The following is a 16026-nucleotide window of genomic DNA, read 5'->3' as shown; positions in this document are numbered from 1 at the left end:
GGGGGGCTGGGCATGATGATATGACAGGTTATACAAAAGGGAGGATCTTCCTCTGGAAAGTACTAGTCCATATGCCATGACAGCTTGGGTGAAGACAGGGATGAATTGCTCTTTAAGGTTGCTTATATTTTTTTATTGTTGATCCTCTGGAAATGTTAAACATCTTTTGCTTGTCTGTGTTGTGCAAAGGCATCTGGGATTTTTTTTTTTATTAACTTATGGTGGCGGTACTGAAAAATAAAAAATCTTAATAATCATGAAAATTGGCTTGATTAAGCTCTTTCTTGTTCATTTCTTTGGCTTTTATAGACAAGGAAAAGAGGTTCTGTAACGCAGCGTATTGACCAGAAGAATTCAGAGGCCAACATTTTTTACAGCATCCTCGTTGTCGACAGAGTGCGGGATATCGATAAAGGCCAGTACACCTGCCACGTGAAGAGCGGGCCATCGATCAAGGCCGTCAACACAACAGTCATTGTCTATGGTAAGAAATGGCGCACACTGGTAGAATATTCAATGCTCATGTACCAAGGTCAGTCATGTGGTACTTTTACATGGTGACAGAAGGAAGAAACTAATTTGTAGCACATTCATCATGGGCAGAAAAAAGGAAACGAGGGAGGGAGGTGCTCCAGGAGGGAAAATGTGCCATTTCATCTATGTCTGTTTTGTACTGTTGGCAATAGACATGTTAATGTTCAATTTCATCACCTTTGTCTGCTAAATATTGTGATGGCGTTGTCCTCAATTAGTTTCAGCAGATACAATCAGGGAAACTCTAGTTTGGGGGGGGAAAGAAGGTACAAGCATAATTTAGACAGAAGAACCCCACTTCTTCTTCTATGGTATGTAAGCATTTCTTTCTGTAAAAAAGAAATAAATACCCTAACTCTGCATAGAGCTGGTAGCTGGTAGACCATTTAAAAAATGCAAATCATTAATGGTTTTATGGCAGGACCCTTGATCAAGTTCCCTATGGTTTGTCTGAGCCTTCTGTGAAATCTCGTAATTCCTGGCATTATTTCAAATGTATATGAATAAGGACTTTTTTGCATTGAGACTCTCTGGGAAGTGACCGTCTTTGGGACACCCCTGTTACAATCAGAGCTATCCAGGATCTTTGTATCACCTTTGGTTCTAAAGACCAAGTATCTGGTGGGCGTCCTCTACAACAGATGACTCATGGTTGGAGTAATGGATTTGTTAGATATTTTCAGTGGTGCATCTTTTCTGTCCTGTCTGGAAGTGTGGACTAAGCGCTCTATGTTGGTATTCTTAGAGAGAATTTCAGCCCATTTTCCCTATTTAAGTGCTGGAATAAGGCACTGGGAGCATAAGATGAATCATGATAACCACTTACTGTATCTTAAACAGATAAACTGCCTCTGTCAGAAACTGAGGCTTAGATTAAAATTAAAGTCAGGGAAGTTGGAGATTAAAATTAGGGTCAGAGAAGCTGGAACTGTTGAAGTCAGCCTGCATTCATATAAGCCCCATCAACAGTATACCCATATTAGAAAGACCCTGCCTGAATAAAGGTTTGCAGACTCAGGGCTGTGTCTTTATAACTTGACTTGTGTAATTACATTACTTATTTGTCTTGCGCATATTAGTTTCAAAGTACGTGGTAAGTGTAATTAAATGTTGAACTTGTTTAATGGATATCCATCATCCTTATGCAGTTCATAATGTGAGTAAATATTGCACCATGGGTACCATCAAAAGAACACTCAAACATTTTTTATACTTTGAATGTTTTATTTTGCACAGCTTGGCAGGGGAGAAAGAGATATTTTCCAATGTACTATATGAATTTTATACTTAATTTCCTCTGGTAAAAGCCATCAACTTGGCAGAGAGCTGGAGATATGGGGCAGAGCAACTGGAAAAGAACAAATTCCAGCAGGTTGATATTATTCCAGTGAAGTCACAAAGATCTGTTTGTTTGATGAAACAGCTGTTTACCAATGATACTGAAAGTTTCTGCCTTTTCTTTTGCTATTTCTCTGAAGGTCCCTTAAATCTTCTCTGGCAAAATATTTTCATTTGGAACATTCATTGATTCTTGGCCTGTAGGAGTGGAAAGGTCATCTGACCATCCTCAGTTCAGCCTCCCACATGCTACAGACCACTTTATCTCTTGTGCATTTTTTTTCTGGCTGGAGCACAATGTGAATTTGGCTAACGTGTATCTTCTACAAGCAGATTCATGCCCTGGGAACTGCATCTCAGTTCCTTGTGTGTTTGTGGTATTATTTTCTATTTTATAGATCTCTAGGAGTTTAGGCTCTATTCTTGCTGTTAACATGCGGGAGTATCAAAATTATTAAAGATAACTTTTATTTTGAGTCACATTTTCTTTAGTAAAGCTACTCCTTTTGCAGGATGAAAATCAGTAATACAAAGCATATTTTTATTTTATTTAAGATAAAATGTTCATTAATTTGAAACGTCGAAGAAAAACTGCGCTGGAGGCTGTAGCTGGAAGAAAATCCTATCGTTTGTCAATGAAAGTGAAGGCATTTCCCTCTCCAGAGGTTATATGGTAGGACAACAGTTACTTCCACATATGCATCCTGGACATCTTTTTATAATAGAGTTGGGGAGGATTCTTTTGAAGTTTCAAAGCTTCCTGAGGTTCTAACAATTTATGAGAATATTACATCCATTTCTCAAGTGTGAGAAAGGAGATACGGAAAGTTGAAAGCTGAGATCCTCAAATAGGTTGGATATGTCTCCTCTTGAAATCAATGGGCGTTCTACAGCTAAATATCTCTGCCAGCCTTGACTGAAGTGTTGCATCCAGCTTCACTCAGACCTAGATATGAAATCTGAACTTGCTTTGCAAACAGTAAGAGAAAGAAAAGAAGGCTTTCATTAAAATAAATGATTGGCCTGAGTCATGGAGGCATGCACTGTTTCAAAAAAATGGAAGCTGGTATAGTTAAGCAATGATCTGTAGGTTGTAGATCTACTTTAGCAGGGCATTCACTGGATCATTCATTTTGCCTCATGTACACTGTATTAAGAAATTTTTGGAACTTTCTTTTTTCATTTATCTAAACCTCTTTCATATGTAACAATGTTATCTATTCATGATCTCAAGGGGTTTTTTGTTTAAATAATTTTAAACACCAGTAGCTCTGGCTCAATTTATTGAACTTTAACAAAGGGTCTATGACAAGACTGATTAAGAAAACAAACCATACATACATGAACAGTGTGAGTTCATGTTACAGCCAGGAGTTAATTTTACTCCAGAAGTGTTGTCTTGTTTTACAAAACCTTTACACTTACGGCTCCATGTGGAAAACTAAGGGGTGACTATCAAACTGATGCCAACAATTTATATATAATTTTCTGTTTCTCCAGTGTTTGAGATTATTGACTACACATGCAGATTCAAAATTTCTGAACTTAAAAAAATCTCCAAACATTTTAACTTTTTTTTTTTCAATTTAAAATTGAAGTTGGTCAAACATTGGATTAAATAGTCCAGAGTGGTGGTAGAGTCTCCATTCTTGGAGATACACAAAACCATACTGAAAATGGTTTTGGGCAACTTGACCTTGCTTTGTATAGGACATTACACTAAATAACTTCCAGTGACTTTTTCAGCTGCAGCTGTTTTGTGTTTCTCTAAAATACACATATAGTGAAAGGCCTAAATCCATAAGTCCTTTGACCAAATTTTAGTCCTCCTCTAATAATACTAAGAGCTTTCTGTAAATACTTAGTAAACGCTGTGAATCATTTAGATCAAATCCATCATCATCATGAATATATGTTGCACCCTTCTACTAACATCATGTTAACCTTCTTGCAGCTTGTTAAAATGCCCTTTACATCGTATTTTAGACTTAGATCTTTTGCTTCAGGAATCTGTGTGTGAGCAACAGTTAGTACTTTCTATGTTGATTTTCTGTTATCTTTAAAAACATTCACTTGATAGCACGATATCTGATTCCTGAGTGCTTATCTAATCTACTTACTCTTCCTCTTCCTAAAATCACAGCTGTGCTTAGAGTACTGCAATACTTTGTCCCAGGATGTATTCTGAGGTCATAGAGAAATGGCCAGTGCAAGATGATGCAACCTTGTTTTCTGTGACCAGCTCTTAGCCAAAATGGTTGTCTTTTGGACTAAATGGCAGTCACAGCCATGGACAACTGGGATCTTCAGAGACAGAGTTGCAATTTTCAGCAACTCTCAAATACCATAGAGCCATGTCAGATTCTTTTCACTTTTAATATATGGAACAGTATTCTCTAAAATGGTTTACAAATATCAGCAATCTTATTTGAAAGGAATGGGCAAGTCTCTGGTAAGCAGAATCTCAGACTGGAAATCCAATCCCTTCCCAAAGACTGAGGAATATGATGTACCATGGGTGGTTTAAGCAGAAATATTTCTCAAAATTTTGATTTCTGGAATTCCATGAAACAGGCTAAAAGATGGGCTACCTGCTGCTGAAAAATGTGCCCGGTACATTGTTAAAGACTATTCATTAGTCATCAAGGACGTTGCTGAGGAGGATGCTGGAAACTACACCATAATATTGAGCATTCCACAGTGGAACTTGTCGAAGAATCTTACAGTCACTCTTACAGTAAATGGTAAGTTTGCAACATGTTCCCATGCTTCTCCTCAACATGTAAATTCTCAATTTCCTTCGAGCTGGATTGTCACCAGTCTTGCACACATCCAGGTATTGTGGGTTTTCTTACTGACTTCATGAACCCAAACCAAAGCCTCATATGCAGGGTGAAAGACCCATTTTTGAACCAGAAGATGGACTCTTGTTTTCATTAGAAGTGTTTCTGTCTTCCACAGCCACATAGTTGTTCCTGATGTCTTAAATGCATTACTAACCACTCGTCTGACTTGACTTAGGACTGTGTTTTTATTTTGTTCTTCTGGGGATTTTTCTTGTTACTCACAATGCAGGAATGTAGTATTTTTATAAGAGTGCAATACATTGTAAATAAGCTTGTTTTAATTGCTTTCCAATTTTGACCCTTTCCAGTGAAACCGCAGATATACGAAAAGGCCGTGTCATCATTCCCTGATCCCAATCTGCATTTACTAGGCAGCAAACAAGTGCTGACTTGCACTGTGTATGGCATTCCTCCACCTAAAATTACATGGATGTGGTATCCCTGTAAGCAAAACCATTCTAAAACAAGGTAGGACAACACCTTTACTTTTATCTAGTATGTTTTCTTTTATTATTACACTTAAGTAATTTTTTACAAGCGTGAAGCTTGCTGCAAACCTTGCTTAGTTAATAAAAGTTGTCTAGCTTTTATTAATATATTTTTCAGGGGATACATAGTCACAATTTAACTTTTCCTCCATCATTATTTGAAAATGGAAGGCAGAGCAGTTATTTGTGTTTGGGTTATTGCAGTTATTGCTGTTTGGGTTTATTTACAGTTCACTACTATTCATGCATGCAATATTGGTCCAGAAGTGATAATTGCTTTTGCATTTTCATGAGTGAAGACAATGTCTCTCAAAGTTCACACGCTTTCACACGGAGAAGTTTTCCTCCATGCTTTTCTCCATACACAGTGACTCCTATGTGTGGCTTCTTTTGAAATCAACAGAAAACATGGTAGAAAATTCTTCCATTATGAAGGTCAGATCTGCCCTGTGATATGTTTAGTCATAGGTTCAGTTCAGCAAGCTAAATGTGCCCACCATTCTCCAGATGATATTCAAACAACATGCAAGCTTACTTGACACTGATGTGGTGCTCAACTAAGCCTCTTTTCACATTTTAGTTTTCATTTGAACTCTGTTTCTTATGATTAAGAGTTTGTGTTGACTCACTTACCCACAACTCTTCCTGCGTAATGAAATCTGACAGAAACTTAATGATTAACACTCAACCTCCACAACAACATTATCATTAAGTTGCTATTGGAGGGTTCAAACAGGCAAGGTATTTGGATCACAGCCCAATGAAGATATTTAAAAACCTAACAAGTTCAAGGCACAACATTTTCTCAGTTTCAGTGAAAAAATAATCGTATTCCCCAGGATTTCACTCTTTTAACGCTCTCACAGAATTGGGATTTAGCACCAGGCAAATAATTTAAGTACACATTTAATTGCAAGGGAATAAGATACGTCCTTCAAATAAATAGGACATCTCAATACTAAGGGTCTCAATACTAAACATCTCAAACTAAGAATACTTGTGAGTGCCTTGATATCAGTGAGAGAGAGGTCAGCACTTCCTAGAAGCACGTTATTTTTCCCACTATGTCTTTGGGATTATGCTAATGGCTTTCTTTCCGTGCCCTTCTCACCAAGAGGTGGCACTAGCAATCTCTCCTCTTGCTGGAATAGGTATGACCTGAAATTCTCCATTTCAAGGACAGGTGAGAGCTGCACTTCCTCCGTCTGGTATGTTACCTTACAAGGACAAGTTGCAAAATTTATATTTACTAATATATGCAAGAGAAGAGAAATCACAACATCTCTTAACTAGAGAAACCCTGAGAAAGGCATATATGAACATTTTCAGTCTTTTAGTTTCTTTTAAGGGTTTATACAACTACGAATACTCTGGATTGAAATCCAGTGCAGCACTGTAGAAACAGCTGGTTCTTCCCTGGGAGTCGAGGTGGTGCTCATCTGTTGTCAGATACTTCCTTCTGTTAGCAAGCGCAGGTCTGCGCTCCAGCACAGGAGAGCGTGTCATCAGGAAGAGGAATCAACATCTGCATGCAGGTGTTCAAGGAACGCGCTGAACTGTAGACTCCATTAAATGCTAATTAGGAGTGTGTTTGAGCAGGTGATCAAAGGAGAAATGTAACAATTTGAATCAGCTATTGGCTCTGTTACAATGTTGTTTCCAGACTGGCTTCCAAATTGCCTTCACAATTGTCCTGTGATGATTCCTTTTAACCCTCTCCCCTTCCTTCTCCTTTAAGTACTCATTGAAGAAGTAGTCTGGAGAACAGCATTTTCAATGCTTTGCCTAAAAGGAGTGGGATGACTCCCCCTGAATAATATGAAAATTTACTACTGCAGAAAGGCAGAAACACCTGAGCAATTACATTCTGTTTCCTGCTCCAGGAAGGGAGCAGAGTGGAGTACCTCAGCAGCTGGCTGATGGCTGTACCTTGCTCAGGCTGATGTCTGTGCAGGTTCAGGTGTTCTCCCTGAAGAACTGGGAAACCCTTTAATCCCAATTATTTCATTATAGTTCCCTCTTTGTGTGATGGGAGATCTCCCTAAGCAACAGATTTAATGTGCGTGTACCTTGTGCAGGAGATAAGAAACATTTTGTTCTGCCATTTATTTATTTATTTATTTATTTATTTATTTATTTATTTATTTATTTATTTATTTATTTTTCTGCCCAACATTAGGTTTCCAATCCTAAAATGCTGCTCTATTTGTGCTCAGGTAGTGCTTGTTTCTGTACACAGATGTACCTCTTACTTTGAGTCAATAAACCCCCACAGGTTACCCTTCAGCGTGAGCTGGTAGAGATTCTCAGGGAATTTCTGAGTCCCATGTCAAAGGGCAGAGTGTGCACTGTGAATAAAAGGACACTGTTGCTGCAAAGACCTTGCAGTGCACTACTGGCTCCAAGATCTGTTTGCTCCAACATTTATGTGTGTGCTTAACTTCACACCACTAGAGCATTGTCACTGCAAGCTGGGGACTGACTGCCTGAGTTAGATACTTTTATTTTTGGAGGACTGTGCCTATGGCCTCCTTTAATAGCAACCATTTGGTTGTGTGGGTACTTCTTTCACTTTATTTTCCAAGCGATATTTCAGTTACAAAAATATAAAAATACCTCAATAAATTCTGTTGCTTCTAAATAGATATATAGTTTAATGCTTTTTGATCGATACCATCAATTCTCATAACTCTTCTCTCTACTTCTCTCAGGCCGGTAACAGGAAACTGGCCAAATGAAATAATTTCCATAGTTTCCTCATAGCAAATTAAAAAAACAAAAACAAAACCAAAACAAAACAAACAAACAAACAAACAAAAAACCACAAAAAGAAAAGTGGTAAAATTGCTCAACAAATGTGAATTTTTAAAACATGGAAAGACCAACATCATTAAAAGTTCCCTGTTCTTTGTTTTCTGTTACAATTACTTTGCTTAAACCAAGTCTTGTCATTAAACAACCTTTGGTTAGCTAGCTAGCTAACTAGATAATGTAGGTGGAAAGGTTCACTTCTGATGTTCACCCAAACAAGTAAACATAGAAGGGCCAAGGAAATCTGTTTGGGGCAAAAAGCAATATTCTGGGACTTTTTAAAGCTTATGCAGAGCTATTAAATTTAGAGACGGCAGCCAAAAGAGACAGTAAAAGACTCAATGCAAAATAAAATTAAAAGCTATTAAAATATATATAAATTAGTATTTCTCAAATGATTGAGAAACTGCATTTCCAGGGCTATCTTACTGCAGCGTGTGCTGCTGCTCTGTAGCAGACATTCCCAGGCTGGGCAGCCCCCAGGTGTTCAGTAGATACAGAAGAGCACAGCCCAGTGGGATGCCTGTCCTGAAGTGCCCAGCAGCCCCCTTAGTCTCTTTTTTTCCCACCCTGGAGCCATCCTATCCATCCTGAATTTGTTTCAGGCTTGGTTGTCAACAGAGGAGTATGGGGACAGACAGCAGCAGGGCTTGCTGAGGATCTCCAGAGCCAGGCAGGCTGGGATCCACCTAAAGCAGATCAGTTCTGAGGCTGCAGAACAAGCGTCTGCATGCCAGGAACATGCTTGATGTTAATGGTTCTTGACCTGAATATCTTCAGTAGATTTTGTTCATCTTAAACTGTCCTGGCAGAAGTTGCCAAGAAAGGCATGTGGGATACTGCTAGTGCTCACTGGAAGCACTGGCTTGTTTAGCAGCTGTGCAGCATTGTTTGGGGCCAGCTTATCTCTCTGGACATTTATATGAGGGTAGTTCAAGAGAGATCTTCAACCTCTGCCCAAGGTTTGACTGATTGGCCCTTCAGAAACTGCAGACAGTTACAACACTGAAATTTTACCACGGGTGTTTCAACTCTTCCATCACCTTGCTGCTTCCCTCCTCTTGAGCTATCAGTTTTATTTAGTCTCAAACTGAATGTTATATTATTATTTTACAACCCTGCCATCACATCAATCTGTGGGTTTTTTGGCTTTCAGTTGTTTTTGGGTTTGTGAGGGGGTTTTTTTTTGTTGTTGTTGTTGGTTTTTTGTTTGGTTTTTTTGTTTGTTTTTTGTTTGTTTGTTTGCATGGGCGGGTGGGGTTTTTTTGTGTTGTGTTTTTTTTGTTTTTTTTTTTTTTTTTTTCCTCTGCATTTATTTGCTTGAGGGAGAGAGAAATGTAACAATATTATGGAGTTGCTTACAAAAACAAAGTAATTGGGAAAACTGGTACATGATTCTCTGCTCTCCTGACTAGATATGAACTCATATGAACTAGATATGCCAAGATATGAACTCTGCTTGATGTTAAAACCACCCAGTGCTGGGATTGGAGATGGAGGGCTGAATACATGAAGTGTTTGGGAGGAAAAAACTAGAGGTGTTCCTTAAAACTTCTGCAGAGACTGAAACTATCATAATGACAGTGCATGGCCAGACTCCCAGCAGCTTCAGTGAAAGAGGAGGCAGGCCATGTGTGCATAGCAGTCTAATTGCAGTTCTATGTTGTTTATGTCAGGGTAATAATAAGGGATTGAAAGACAGAATCATTAGGATGTGCTTGGATAGATGATCAGGGGGAAACCAGATTTGGAACATCAGTGAGGTATGTAAAATGAACAAGTAAAGAACAAATGTTAATTGTACTTAATTAGGAATGTACTGAACCACCCAAATTTAATTGTTGGGTGTCTGCAAACATTGATGCCCATTAGTTTGTCCACAGTGACTGGTTTTGTTCCCCATGCCTCCTATTTTCAGGAAGGGAAAATGTGAGTCTTTGGATCTGGTATAAGTAGGTCAGATGCCATTAACGAACAGGTAGCTCTAAAATGCCTTTGTTTAATTTGACATGTGGCTGGATCCTCAGCTCTACATTCACACTGGCTGAGGATCTGGCTGGTGGTCTTTGTGCCTTTGACCCTGTGCTACAAGAAAATCGTCTTACACCAATCTAGTAATGTAAATGTACTTACCGGTACACCAAAATCATGCTAGCTATTCCCTTATTTTGATGTGGTTGGGGAAGCAGATTAGTGTAAATAAAAGTGAAACCTTGTGGTTTTTAACATAACCTTAAGCAAATGCAGAGGAACTGTCATGAGTGTACATTTGCAGCAGCATGGACTTCCAGGCAATGTGAAGCCAAAGGAAAGAGAGGAGTCAAGCAGCATCTGATCTGCTTCAGCTTGAATAAGCAATATGCTCAAGTATCTCATTCTGCACTTCCACAGGGAGCCAAAAGCCAATGCTTGCTTGTGAACACATTCTTTCCTCTGAGTAGAGCTATATCCTTGTTTTCAGTCACTATTATGGAATTTTAAAGTACTTTTTAATATTTTGTTTGCAAAATGCCATTTGAATCAGATCTGGCACATGCATATGGTTACATAAGCTTGACAAATACATGCTTTATACCGAGTACAGTTTACCCCAGTCTGTCCACAGGGTTACACACTGATGAATTTATTCTGCAAGTATAAACTATATACTTCATCATGGGTCTTAGTTAAATCAGAGCCTTAAGCTTTCAAATTTCAATATTGTTAGTTTCCAAATCACTTTAAATCAATTAGAAAAAACTGAAACAAGAAACATCGTATTATTTATTTTGTCATTGATCAATCTTCAAACATAAGAACTACAACAGGATCCAGATGGTCAGGGATACTCTGCTTAGTATCACGCTTTCATTCTCACTTGCCTATGTTGGGGTGTTTTTTGCACTTGCTCTTCGCTTTATTTTTTCCTTGTTTATCTTTTTCCGTCTTGTTGCCTTCACAGGGTGGTCTCTTGGCTTTACTGTGTGCAGTGTGACACCCAGGCGTAAGGAAAAACACTTCAGGGTCACGTAGATGGTGGGATGTTTCTGCTTGATCTCTTACTCGGCGTGGCCCAGCCCAGAGGAAATAAAGTGTGTGACAGGCTGTACGTGGGGACTGCACGACGTGAGCGAGGCCGCGCACGCTGGCAGCGTCGGAGCCAGTGGGGTGTCCCAGCCCGTAGCCAGAAGCCTGCTCCTGCACTAGCAGGGGCTCCTGGCCAAAGGAAGGCACCCGGTCAAACTCTGGGTGTGCTTAGGAGTGATTATGAATGGAGTACTATTACTGGATCGAGTACACCTTTTACAAAAATATACAAACTTTAGCTAGCATCCTCTTTCCTTTTATGTGTATGCCTTTCAAAAAGCCTTTGCAGAAGGCTTTGAACAGGCATGTGAGGTAGGATCGTGCTCAGAAAAAAATATTCAGTTAAAAAATAGAAAACAGAGGTTAAGAGGAAACAACCAGTTCTCGTAGCGTAGGGAGGTGATCAGTGAAGCTTTTCAGGAGCTGATGCTGGGGTCTGTACTTGTCAACATGTTCAGAAATAACCTGGAAAAGGTGGTAAGGAAGTGACAGTGTTTGCTGATGATGACAAGTTATTCAGATTTGTAAGGATGAGGAGCTGATTGCAATGAAACGCAGAACTCTGTGAATCTGGGTATCTGAGTGAAAAAGTGGCAGGTGAAGTTCACTGAAGATAAATGCGCATGATATGTATAGGAAAAAAAGATCTTGCTTTCGTATGCAAAATACGTGTTAAAAAGCTGTTGGCTGATCATTACTTCTACAAAGAGGGGTCTGAGTGCTGTGATAGATGGGTTTGTGAAAGTGAACACCACTATGAGCAGCTCAAAAAAAATCAAGTGCTAGGAATTACCAGGAAGGAAATAAAGACCACAGTACAGAACACCATGATAACTCCACAAATCCATAAGTTATTGACGACTTTTACGCTACAGCATTTCTGATCCTTTCATTTCAAAGGATGCAGCCAAACTGGGAGGTACACCAGGAGCAGCATCAAAAAGGATCAAAGGAATTTCAGAGAATGAGAGGAATGTGTGAAGGATGAGTGAGGAGGGAGATCAAGACTCTTGCAAACTGAAAAAGATGTAGCTTGGGAACCACGGGATAGAGACTTACATTACAGACTTGTCGAGGGCACACGCCTGAGGATCAGTTGTGTGTATCTTTTCCAATTCAAGAGGTAGGGGCCATTAGAGGAAGACAGGAGGAGCAGAATTTGGAAATGAAAAAGGATATAGCTCTTCATGTAGTGGATAGCATATCGATGAATCTCCTTGCCAGAAGGTTTTGGGGATTTGAAAACTTTCTACAGCCTTGGAAGAGAAGTATAGAAACAGTCTATATTGCGGGAAGTTCCTGAGCTGATAATAACTGGTGACTGGGGGAGTATTAGAAGGAAATATCTGAAGTTAGTCCCACTCTTACTCATCCCCAACCATCTGCATATGGTCATTGTTGGGACAGGATATGGGGTACATGGATCCTTGGTCTTACATCCATGCCTGTCAGTATTTTCTTTTCCTGTTTTCCCTCTAATCAACTCCCTTCTCTCCTAAAAAATGTTTCCCTCCATTCTTTCTCATCCCTTCCTTGTTTTCTGCCTGCACTTCAGTCCCTCACTCCAGTCAGCCCAGAGTTGCTCCCAGACCCCTACTTGAAGAGAAGCTGAAAACAAATCATCTTGAAAAACACAACCTCAGTGGATCAATGGCTCCTCTGTCTCCTTTGCTAATCACTGGAAAATGGAAAGGGTGAGAGTTGTGCTTAGAAATTGTCAGCAAGACCGGCAGTATGAAGGACTGTGCAAATAGGCTACTGAAGAGTTAATCCTTTCAAGAAGCAAGTGGACCCAGTTAGGACAGCAAAGGAAAGAAGGAGAATTTTGGGCATTCTGAGAAGGAAGGGATTGTGGGTACATGGATCTTGGAATATTACAGATGTAAGCTTATGTCTAGAAGTTGAGTGAGCTACTAGAAATGAGCTGTGCAAGGAAAATAACTTACACTAGAAGGGTCTGAACAATATCTCGGACTTCATTTTTAGGGAACATAAATTAGAAATAAAAAAACTGAGTGCAAGAGTGGACATTGTATGTAGAAATTTTTGTGGACTTTCTCTTTAGGATTCTGACAGTTCAACCAAATTGCAAGACCCTCTTCCTTGCAGTACTACTGACTCCCAAGATCAAACATTTTTTCCCCCTGAGAGAAATTCTAGGTGCTTGTGAAAATCTCATGTGATAGTTCTACAGTTCCAACCAACATCCTGCTTCTCTGTACAGGACATAATTTTTCCTTTTGCACAGAGAAAGTGGAGGCTGAATCACAGTGGCTTCATGGGAGATGAGAGTGATCACAGTTTAGTAAAGGAGGAAAGAGAGTTGTATAACAAGGAAGGAAGATAGGTTTGGCTGAAATATGATGGCATCCTGTGTCCATGAAACATGCTAAGCAGTGTGAAGCAGAAAATTGAGGATCAAGAAGCAAAATATAATTTTCTGATAAGACAAGGTGAGAAAATTTCAGATAACCTCAGTATGTGTAGACACCTGAAAAATTGCTTTCAAATGTTGTTATGTTCCCTAGTTGCCAGAGATTTCAAGTAATGGCAAAGAAGTTGGAAGTAAAATGAGGTTTTTTTGGCCTCAGTCATCTGCATTTTTTGTTGCGAGTAACTGGTGTTGCAGGGTGCTCAGGCGTGCCATTATAGAAGTGATTTTTTTCCTGTGGAAATCTGAGAGTGGGCTGATGAAATACTAAAAGTTGGGGTAGGTAACGTTATTGATCTTGCTGCTGCTTTTGAGATAGCTCAGATCAATCAGCTTTCCAGGCAGCAAACTGGAATAGTTAAGGGCAAGTCATAATGTTTGGAAAGGATGAGTACAAAAGGAAAACACCATCCAGTTATCTGGTTGCATATCAGTAATAGCGAGAAAGGCAATGTGCAGCTATCAAATGCTTCCTTTCTTGATAGAGCCATAGAAGTATATGACAAAACTCTAAATGCCATCTACCCTACTCTTTTCAAAGATACTTTTGGGACATCAGGGACCTGATCCTAAATAAACAAACAAATAAGCAATAAACAATGTAAAATATATCCCGTTCCTACCACCTGTAGTTTTCCTCCTAGCTCCACTAATGCTCATATTAGGGAAGGTGTTTGGGATGAGCTCCTAGCTGCAGTTTTGCCAGTATTTCAACCTCTAACTGATTGGTTTGGACCTCGAGAAGGAACACCTGGACCCATAGCTTCTTAGAATCACAGCAGCATGACATAGCAGCATAGACAAAGCTGGCAGGGGGCCAGCACATGTTCTTCTTCCCCCACCCCCATAAAGCACGTTTTGCAAACTGTACATGCTCCCTGCTACTATTTTCCCTCTCCGTTTCCTGCTTCAGATTGACTCAATATTCCCAAGGACTCGTGGCTACACCAGCCCTGTGCTATCAATCGCACGGCGCTGGAGGCTGAGGCGCAGAACAGGCATGGCCCATGCCATTCAGATTATTTTGGTAACTTGCAAATAAAAACCAGTTCCTACGTATTCTTTACAATTCCAGGAATTTCCAGAGTTCCTGTCTTAATGTTAGTGTCATCACTGTTGCCTCTTAAAAGATGTGAGTCAGCCCAGCTTGAATTTGTAGCAACACTGCCCTGGCGCTGCTAGGAACTGCTGCCCTAAAAACGGATAGCTGCTGAGAAAAGTATGGTGACTGCCAATAATCACTTTAAAAAATGGGCACTGATGGTGACAGGATGGTTTCCTCTCCCTCCCAACAAATACTACCCCAAGTGAATGAGAATGTGAGCCAGGGGCTTTGCCAAGAGGAATGCTTAGAGAGTTGAATGAGATGTTACATGAGGTAAAGACTGCAATGGCCCTTGGAATCACACAGAAGGGCTTGGGAGGGAGAAGCTGGGAAGACAAGGAGACAGAAGATGTGTATTTTTCCAACTGATCTGTAGATTGAGGCTCTTTCACTGGTATTTGTTGTTGCACTGCCTGAACTGAAAACTGCAGTACTGTCTTTGGGGATGGGGAAGATGTGTCTGGATGGGCTAGATCTGGGGCTCTCAATCAGAACTGACTGTCATACTCGGGGTCAAAGCATCCTATGAATAATTGGACAAATTTCTTACCTCAGCTCCCATGCTCTGCTATAAATCACCGGGCAGCTTTTCTTCTGAGACCAGTAGTTTCATCAGCAGGACTTTAGCTTGGAGCTGGTTTGTAGTGTGATTTCAGTGAAATACATCAAGATGACATGAAGTACACTCTTACCCTGGAAACTTTTCCCTGTTGATAGTTATAAATACACCATGCTATTGTGCTTGGCATGCTGCATGCTAATAGAAGTGAGGGCTCTGAAACTCATTAGGAAAGGGAGCGGGCCGCAGAGCGGAGCGAGGACAGTGTGAAGCGAAGGTTGATCACCAGAGCCTTGTCCAGAATAGGCCATGGGAGTTTTCTTATCTCGCTTTGGCAGGAGGTGCTGCTTGCTTCCTGTGCGAAATCACGAGCATATGCTGCTTTCCTCTTGTTGTTTGGCTTCCTCCGCTACACAAGACGGTTCCCAGCACTGTGATTATCTTTGCATCTTCAAACATGGCACACTCTGCTTCCTCAAGGGCTTGATGTATTCTCGAGTAGGAGGCTGGCTCCCCTCCCCCCGGCCTCTTCTCCAGGGCCCCCGCGGGTGCCAACTCTGCACATCACAGACCTTTTATAAAGCTGGACACACTTCTGGTTGCATAAACCACCCTCAGCCTCTCCAAACTCGTGTAAATCCCCAAAGCTCTGGGCAATGAGCAGGTCTGACAGCAGAACTCACCCTGCCACAGGCAGAGCCACTCTCGCTGCTCTTTCCCCCTGTGCTGGCTTCTTTGAAAACCTTACAGAGAGTTAGTGGCTTCTGTTTTTACAAAAGAATAGACTTTTTCTTAGGCTCTTGACACAAAGGCCGATGCGTGCCTGTGTGGGTGCACCCCTGCAAATG

At 40.4% G+C, this 16026-nt stretch overlaps 1 protein-coding gene across 1 annotated transcript in view; it reads left to right on the top strand.

Annotated features, from left to right (window-relative positions):
* The window catches only part of FLT1 (fms related receptor tyrosine kinase 1), a 110529-nt gene that overhangs the window by 33294 nt on the left and 61209 nt on the right, over positions 1-16026 (top strand). The window contains exons 7-10 of the mRNA XM_040091065.1: positions 310-484; positions 2428-2545; positions 4447-4616; positions 5027-5186. Of these exons, the coding sequence (XP_039946999.1) occupies positions 310-484; positions 2428-2545; positions 4447-4616; positions 5027-5186 (623 nt within the window). The remainder of the gene's footprint in view (positions 1-309; positions 485-2427; positions 2546-4446; positions 4617-5026; positions 5187-16026) is intronic.

This window comes from Hirundo rustica, chromosome 2 (genome assembly GCF_015227805.2).
Source record: "Hirundo rustica isolate bHirRus1 chromosome 2, bHirRus1.pri.v3, whole genome shotgun sequence".
NCBI lineage: Eukaryota > Metazoa > Chordata > Aves > Passeriformes > Hirundinidae > Hirundo > Hirundo rustica.
The sequence above is the reverse complement of the archived record's forward strand: the minus strand, read 5'-3'. Positions and strand labels throughout refer to the sequence as shown.